Below are 8,470 nucleotides of genomic sequence, written 5' to 3' on the forward strand. Positions count from 1 at the left end.
TTATTATTTTAATCATATATATTTTTTTCTTTTTACTTGTAGATGCATTTATGTTTCTTGAATGTTTTAATTAAATTTTTTTATTTGTTTTTACCTTATGCATTTCTGCATCATTATGTAAATAAAGGTGGGCAGTCCTTCTTGGGTCAGCTGCTGTCCTATTGGTCAACAGACAGGAAGTAGCAGGATCCACATATATAGATCGATTGTGCATGTTTGTGCTGCCTCAGTTTAGCTTAAAGTTTAGTTTAAAACAAATGAAAGGAGGAAAAACACCTATCAACAACAAAACATATTTTCAAAATTTATCATTTGTTGGAACTAAGCTGGAAAAATAAATGACTGTCAATTAAATTATAAAACATGAGGGAATGTTCACATCTTTAAAAATTTATTGGTGTATTTTAGGTGTATTTATTTGTTTATTGGGCCATTTATATATTTCTACTTTTATTTTTAATAATGTCAGTTTTGGTCTTCCATAACGTTTTTKTTATCTGCTGTTTTTCAGGTCCTGATGTGCCACAGTCAAACGGGTCAGCAGTTCATTCTCATGTCTTCTACCCAGGCAACCTCACACACAGAGGTAATTCTTCACAAACACAGTTTTTTAAGTCAGAAGTCAGAGAACCAGATTTAATCTTTAGATTTAAGGGCCSAGTTAGCAATCCTGTACAGTGACTGTCAGTGGATGGATGTTGGTGGATAATACCTCCTGTAATAAATCTCACAGATCTTTTTTCTATCACTGTAGGATTTGTATGTGCATTTATTGCTCAATAACAAATTGATTTGACTTGTTTTTGTTGTGTTTTCAGACATGTACTACTTTGTTTTCGCACCAACTCTTTGCTACCAGCTCAACTTCCCACGGTCTCCTCGGATACGCAAACGCTTCCTGATGAGAAGACTTTTTGAAATGGTAAGAGTGATTAATTAAAAATGACGTTTTTAACGTCAATAAATGTCACCAATCACATCCAATCAGGGATGTTCCTGCCGACAACGCCAAACTGTTATCAAAGACAGAAATACGTGGTCCAAGAATGAAGGTACTCCGTGAGACCGATCAGCTGAGTTTTATTGCAACAGCAGAAGCACAGAGACAGGCCAGGTTGTTCTCTGTGTTTCCTGCTGTTGCAATAAAACTCAGCTGATCATCTCATGGAGTACCTTCATTCTTGGACCACGTATTTCTGCCTTTGTTAAATAAATATTACCATAACAACGTCGTGGTTTGGTCACTCAGTGAAATTATACATACACGGCTTTTCTGCCCAAAATTATTGTTAGTTGTTTGTACTGCTCAGAAAAGTGCTTCAGAACATTCTTTAGGATCATCATTTTGACATTTCCATCATGGGACCTATAGATAATTCATCATATTTTGATAAAATTATTATTAAAATATTTATGATGCGGTTCTGTTTTTAATTCAGGAGATTATAAAAAAATCCTTCATTTTATGAAAAGACTCTCTTGATTCAAGAGAAAACTGGTTTTTAAGAAAATTGCTGCTTACCAATTAATTGTTAGTCAATCTATAAGATAAATCAACTTCAGATTAATTCATTAATCCATAACTTGCTTCCCTAATTTATACAGGAATGAAATTAATTTATATCTACTCATTCATGTAATTAAGTGTTTTAATGATTTGGCCGATTAATCGAAAAAATAATCGACAGATTAATCGATCATTCAAATAATCATTAGTTGCAGACCTAGATGAATTATTAGTATAATTAATAACAGTGGAACATACATGTTTGTTGTAACCATAAATTTATGTCTCTTGCAGCTTTTTCTCATGCAATTGTTGGTGGGATTGATACAGCAGGTATGTAGGAACTGTAGACAAACACAGCTTTTTTTTATTATGATTGTGAGATGCTCTAATGGTGTATATTTATTATAACACAAATGTATCTTTCAGTGGATGGTTCCCACTATTCAAAACTCAATGAAACCATTCCAGGTAAGTAAACTCTATGTATTTTTTTAATGTTTATGTTTCAAAATGAATTGACAAAACCATAAGTCAGTATTGTCCCTGTGCGTCACTCTGTTTCTCACAGGAAATGGACTTCTCTCGGATGGTCGAGCGGCTGCTGAAGCTAGCTGTGAGCATCACAAGTTGACCTTTTTATGAACTGAACACATTCTTAACACCTTCATTTCTCTCCTTTCCTAGGTCCCTAATCATCTGATATGGTTAATTTTCTTCTACTGGTTTTTCCACTCCACCATGAACTTTGTGGCGGAGCTGCTGCAGTTTGGAGACAGGGAGTTCTACAGGGACTGGTGGTGAGTATGGATCAGACGGCACTTATTGATGTTTAATCACATGTGCAGTTGTGTGAGCAGAAACCACCGTAGAGATTAAARGGCGCTCTAAAGAAACATCCATTCAAATTCAAAAATTCAAATTTGAAAATACTGAGTTGGTAATTCAAAAGAAGCACGTTCTTCTGGATGAACAGATCATGTGTCGCTACTATAGATGATAAATGGAAATATTAAGCATTTTCTCTTGAAAACCTAGTGGTTCCACAAATCTTTGCTTTTTCTGTCAGGAACTCTGAGACGGTCACATATTTCTGGGCTAACTGGAATATCCCAGTGCACAAGTGGTGCCTGAGGTAAGCAGAGATTCGTCCGTTTTCAAACCATCTTCCAGAATCGTGGCCATCGTGATGAAGGCTTTGTGTTTTGCAGACATTTCTATAAGCCGATGTTGAGGAGAGGGACAAACAAGTTTTTGGCTCAGACTGCTGTCTTCCTGGTTTCTGCCTTTTTCCACGAGGTAAAAAATATACTGTATATTAATAATAATAATAATTGGTGATAAATGTGTGTGAGAAGTGTTTTAGTCACTATTCTATTTAAAACCCATCTGTTTGACAAAATCAACTAAAAATTGAAAAAGGACCAACTTCCATGATTAGAAAATGGTCATTTTAAGCAATTGTTCTTTATGATATTTAGATATAACACTCTTAATGATGATATGAATAAAAGTTGTATTTAATCTCCTCTAAACCTTTCATTTTTCCTTCTCAGTACCTGGTTAGTGTTCCCCTGAAGATGTTCAGACTCTGGGCTTTTATGGGAATGATGGCTCAGGTGATCTTTTCTGCTCTGCTAATGTTGCTCCTACRTTCTCACCTGCAGCCACCTTTTACAACAGACCTGTGCTCCCATCCTGACCTCTGACCTTCAACCCATTCAGGTTCCTCTGGCGTGGTTTGTGGGTCGCTACCTGAACGGAAATAATGGCAACGCAGCCGTGTGGATGTCGCTCATCATCGGACAGCCTGTCGCTGTGCTGATGTACGTTCATGACTATTACGTCATTCACCACGGGAACACTACATAATGCTGAACACATACCTGTGAGATGAGCCAATGAGAAAATGTGAAGCAAATTGAGGCGACGATACGCGTTTTGCACTTCAGAGGACTGGACCACATCATGTTGGACGTTTAATGGATCTGAACAAGACAGAAGTGCTTGTTGTTAAGCTCAAGTCCACTCTCAGATGTTAAACATGCTGTAACTTTGWCAGCCTACAATCGTAGTAAACTTTAACAATGCATCTTCCCTTTAAGTGTTTAATTCTGTACCCAAACTGAAGCAACGATTCGGTGTCTCTTAAAGGAAGTGAGCCGTCCTTCGCTCAACAAAAGCAAATTAATGAAAAAAAATGTTCTTGAGCTCAACAATTCCTGAAGCTTAAAAAGCACTTTAACGGACTGAGAAGTGGGAGCAGCTGCTTGCAAACAAGAACTGCTTCAAAGGTGGATGTGCTGGGGGGAATAAAAAATAAAAAAAAGAAAGCCCATCAGGTGAAGTGAACGTGAACCACTGCCAAGCAAGCACAAGCTAGAACCGGAGCCGGGCTACAAGGAGCCAGAATGAAGCTGAGGGGGTTTTATATCAGTGATGAAGTCGTGAACCTCAAGCAGCCAAAAAGAATAAAACTGCTTTTGTCAGTTTAAGATGTTGTAAGTTCTTGGGTTAGTAAAAATACCTTAATGACCTTTTTTTTTTAAATTCATTCTGTAAATTCCTGATTCCTCTTTGGTGCAATACAGTATTATATATATATTTAATATATATTTAATTAAAATTGTGTTCAAATGATTGAAGGTAGCACAGACTCTGAGAGGAACCAAGACACTTTGTGAAATAATTTGTACAACGATGGATCGTCTTTCTTTCATAGAAACGTAAATTATTGTAACTTCATGATGTAATTTTACATCTGATTCATCTTTAGGTTGAACTCGGCTGATTTATTGCTTCATTTATTTTTGTTTTATTTTGTCTTGTCCTCTGTGATTTGAAGCTACTTTTTCAACCAATGAATCTTTTTTGCACTTTAAAAAACTGATGCATGTTGTGGATTAAAGCAATAGATTTCTGTGAAAGTTGTTGACAATGAAAAGAAAGGAAACAAGTTTTACAGTTTGTAGTTTGATGACTCAAAGTTTGTCCTTCGGAAGTCCAGAAGCCAATTAGTTGTAGTTTTAATTTGATGTTATTCACAGTACTTGGAGTTGTCTTAAAGTCTATTTTTTGCCAAAAACTGACACCGTTGCACGCAGTTATTACCATGCAGATCAGTATTTTAGATTTTATTCAGTTCTTCAATGAAATATGTTTTTAATTTCATCCTGAGCCTCGTTTGAAAAAATGTTCAGAGTTGCATCGAATTTCAGGGAAAACATTCAAACCATCAAAACAATTTCCAGAAGAAAAGAACTGAATACGATCATTCCTTCAAATTAAGTGCCTGCAGTTAAAAAATAAACCTTTTTAAAGTCAAACACAGAAGAAATGTGAGAATATATTCTGTACAGTAAGTAAACTTGTGTTTCTGCTGATTTATTTCTGAATGTAACCAAAGTATTTTTGCAAAAAGTACTTTGTAAAGCAGAGTTCCTCCTTTTTGTTTCTGGTTTAGCAATGAATTTTGATCAAGTGTTTAAGTGTATTCAAATAAAAAAATGAACCAATCGTGTAAATGAACTGGCCTCACTTAGATCTGCAAATATGATCAGTGGTCAGCGACAGATCACATCATCAGTYACAGTAATGATTGAGGTTTTAGTGRTATCTCAGCTTTAATGTTGGATAGTTATTTCCTTAAGTGCCACATTACCTGAAGACTAGTTTGTTAAAATATTATTTTAACCTTCTGATAACTTCAKAAATGCCAATCTAAAATTTGCTTTTTGCAGATAAAGTATCGTACTATGGTTACATGACTTTAAATGTGATTTATAAATTGACAGGATGCAATTCTCCTCTTGAACAGTTGGTGTCGCTGATGAGAAAATATTAGGAAAGTCTTGAAGAAGCTCTCCACAACTCAAGATGAGATGTGAAAGGAGAAAAAAATGCAATTGTTTTTTTTTACAAACAAAATCTTAAATTCAAAAAAGTAACAATAAAAAAATGTAATTTCCAAATCAACGCAGGGGTTTTTTGACACCAAAAATAGGTCCTTACTGAGATCCTTCGACACAAATTACTGACTTCATTAAGAATGAATTTACTGGCCAGTTTGCACTCTTGCGTGACCTTTTTGTGATATATAAAAACAAATATAATGAAAAACTTTACAATCAATAAAAAACTTTATTGTGCAGAAAGAAACACATCATTTGATCCTTAATTTTACAAATAAAACCAGTTACTATCTATACAACATAAATCATAACTAAACATCACATCACACGTGGAGAACGGCAMAGCTCAAAGCTTTACTGCTGCTGCTGCAAAAGAAAAAGAAAACAAGTGTTGGGTAATTGTCTTGCAGCACTTWAATTACTAAAAATACTCAATAAGTTGTGGGTGCATATTCACCTTTGCCTTTTGATTTTGGACAGGCAAGTACAGTTTAAACTCAGCCGGTAATTCATCTTCAGAGTATAGTCTGTCCGAGAAATAGACCCTCCTTATTCGACAGTTTGCATGAATCTGAAAGCAAAACAGGTCCGATGTTAGAGTATAGCTACAGAGATTTTGTGATTACATAATCTGTCTTCAGCTATGTTCCCACTGTAGGCAAAAGTGACTCAAATCTGATTTTATTACCAATATGTGACTCATACATGGATTATTAACATTGTAGTCTGACAGAGGTCACATTTAAATTATCATGTGAATGATAGCTCATAAAAAAAACAGATATGAGCAAAAAATATCAGAAGTGAGCATTAAGACCTGCACTCGCAGCGTCTCCATGTAGTTAGTGCCGTAGGCCCTCCTGGTGAAGTCAGACAAGTTAAACTGGATCTGGTTCCATCCATCATCCAGCCTCATCGGCATCGTGCAGATGAACGGCTTCACACGAGTGGTGCTCTGGTAGTTGCTCGCTCTAAAGCGTCTCCGAACATTTTTGTCATCCAACACCTGGGAGACACAAATACATTTATAGATGCACAGAAAAATCGTTGTGATGGTAAACAAGTCTTTTTAAGTCAGCAGGACATAGAAGGCCTGTGAATCTGTACCTGGACTTCAAAGGTAAAGTACTTCTTTTGATTTTTGATAATCATAACCAAAAATGGTAATTTGATGCCGAGGGTCTTCTTTGGGTCTGCTGGACATGTTATATAGGTCGTGCTGCAGAGAAAAGGGAGTTGATAGAAACAGAGAAACACAAGATACTCACTCTAAACACASTGCTACCAGAAATTACCATACACATTATATTTCTGTAACACACACAGTGATATATGGTTGTACAATTGACTGATTGATGACATATTTAATGTAGGGTGACCAGACGTTCTCGATTTCCGGGGACAGTCCCCATTTTGGATGACTTGTCCCTGGCTAAAACTGTCCCCGGAAAAGTCCCCAATTTGAGCTTTTTATGAATGAGTGGGAAAAGTTGCTTGTAGACTTATTACTGCAAGCGTGACTGTCTGTGAGCTTGTTGTGCAGCACTGTGCACAGGGAGGAGAGGGAAAAAAAGCAGTCAGTCAGCGGCTGGCTCTGTTCCTCACCGGTCAGCTGGTGTGTGATCTGGTTAGAAGTGAGTTCTCCTGTTAAATAAGCTGTTTAAACTCTGCCCACCTGGCCCCGGCTCACTGTTGCTGCAGGACCAGAGTGAAATAAAGCGAGCGGACATGTCTCGGCTGTCAACTGTTAGCTAGCGTTAGCTAAACCTCCACGTTCAAGTTGAATTAAAAATAATGATATGAACTCCTGGACCTGTTTAAGACTGGTTGTTGTTACCTGCAGCTTTTCGACAAGCACAGCCTCACCTGCTGAGTTTAAAACTGTATTATTGTTCTGTATGTAAAACAAGGCGTTCATAGTTTAATTAAGCTTTGTGAAAACTAACATTGTTCAGCTCTGTCAACTGGTTGATCCACAGAAATTCATGTTTTAGATGGTTCTCTGTTTTTCTGAAATTATTTTCTGGAGAATATGGGCAGGTATTATAAGATTTTCTTCTTCTTTCTGCTGCCTTTCATTTTACTTGTGATTTGTAGTTTTTGTACATATATTTTGTTTTGTTTTTAAATTAAATGTATGTCGGCCTGTGATTATGTTCAAGTTTTACAGCGGACTTTTATATTTCTAATTTTGAAATATAATAAATTGGGTCGAATGAAATAATTTGATCAGAAATTGTATTTCGTAGGTTATGTTGTGATATAATGTTTATTATATGTAAATGTGGACAACTGACTGAGCTTTAGAACAGTGGTGGAGTTTTTAGTTTTGTTTCATTTGACAGTCTGTTAGATTAAAATCATATATTAGCAGGTAGAAATATTAAACTAATGATACATAAATTCAGCTATAGTCAGATTGTAATATCAGGGCTCTTCACTGTTGACATTCAGGTTGGTGTTTGGTACCATTTAACGAAGCTAAGTTGAGAACCTGTGAGGTGTTTGTTTCACAAACTAGAAACTTCAATGTGTTTATTGCTCATTTCTCCTCCTGGTCTGGTCAGAGACAGTTTGTGATGTTCTTTGTTTCTGTCATGGAGCAGCCTTCATTTCTCAGAACAAAAATAGACTGATGAGTTTCAGTAGAAAGTTTGTTTGTTTGTTTAGTTATTTAGTCATTTTGAGGCTATAATCAAACATACAGATGCTGATGCTCCAGATACTCAACTACCTAAAAGAAGACCAGGTTTACTTCTCCTGTAACAGTACAGCAGTTTTCAGTTGTTTAAACAATTTTCTACTAGGGTTGGGCAAAATTGTATCATCAGTTCCTCGTGAAAAACTAAGGGAGTCGGACAGAAAACTGTAAATGTATGAACTGTATGAACAGAAAATGATGAGGTGGAAGAGATTATCATCTTAAATGAGCATTTATTTCTTTGGATGAACTTGTAGTTAAAAAATTGTTTTTTTTATATAACATTTTGTAATTTTATCAGCTAAGACCCACCCATTTATAAAAAAATATTATTTAGTTCACACAGACCAC

The 8,470-nt window shown here is 35.9% G+C and overlaps 2 protein-coding genes across 3 annotated transcripts in view; one reads left to right on the forward strand and one right to left on the reverse strand.

Moving 5' to 3' along the window:
- Positions 1 to 5,031, forward strand: part of dgat1a (diacylglycerol O-acyltransferase 1a) — a gene marked incomplete at its 5' end in the record, with an annotated part of 12,454 nt that extends 7,423 nt beyond the window's left edge. Inside the window, 10 exon segments of the mRNA XM_014009264.1 lie at positions 512 to 586; positions 819 to 922; positions 1,802 to 1,840; positions 1,937 to 1,978; positions 2,079 to 2,123; positions 2,195 to 2,307; positions 2,577 to 2,642; positions 2,719 to 2,806; positions 3,064 to 3,126; positions 3,233 to 5,031. Of these exon segments, the coding sequence (XP_013864718.1) occupies positions 512 to 586; positions 819 to 922; positions 1,802 to 1,840; positions 1,937 to 1,978; positions 2,079 to 2,123; positions 2,195 to 2,307; positions 2,577 to 2,642; positions 2,719 to 2,806; positions 3,064 to 3,126; positions 3,233 to 3,379 (782 nt within the window).
- A 596-nt stretch (positions 5,032 to 5,627) lies between these two features.
- Positions 5,628 to 8,470, reverse strand: part of cfap20 (cilia and flagella associated protein 20) — a 5,579-nt gene continuing 2,736 nt past the window's right edge. Inside the window, exons 3-6 of one of the 2 annotated variants that reach the window (XM_014009268.1) lie at positions 6,526 to 6,637; positions 6,236 to 6,424; positions 5,876 to 5,989; positions 5,628 to 5,781 (exon numbers count right to left, since the gene is read on the reverse strand). In XM_014009268.1, coding sequence (XP_013864722.1) covers positions 5,773 to 5,781; positions 5,876 to 5,989; positions 6,236 to 6,424; positions 6,526 to 6,637 — 424 coding nt within the window. In that variant the 3' untranslated portion in view covers positions 5,628 to 5,772. Of the gene's footprint in view, positions 5,785 to 5,875; positions 5,990 to 6,235; positions 6,425 to 6,525; positions 6,638 to 8,470 lie in introns of both variants that reach the window. The other variant, XM_014009267.1, reaches the window with a different exon arrangement.

Source organism: Austrofundulus limnaeus, unplaced genomic scaffold (assembly GCF_001266775.1).
Source record: "Austrofundulus limnaeus strain Quisiro unplaced genomic scaffold, Austrofundulus_limnaeus-1.0 Scaffold56, whole genome shotgun sequence".
NCBI lineage: Eukaryota > Metazoa > Chordata > Actinopteri > Cyprinodontiformes > Rivulidae > Austrofundulus > Austrofundulus limnaeus.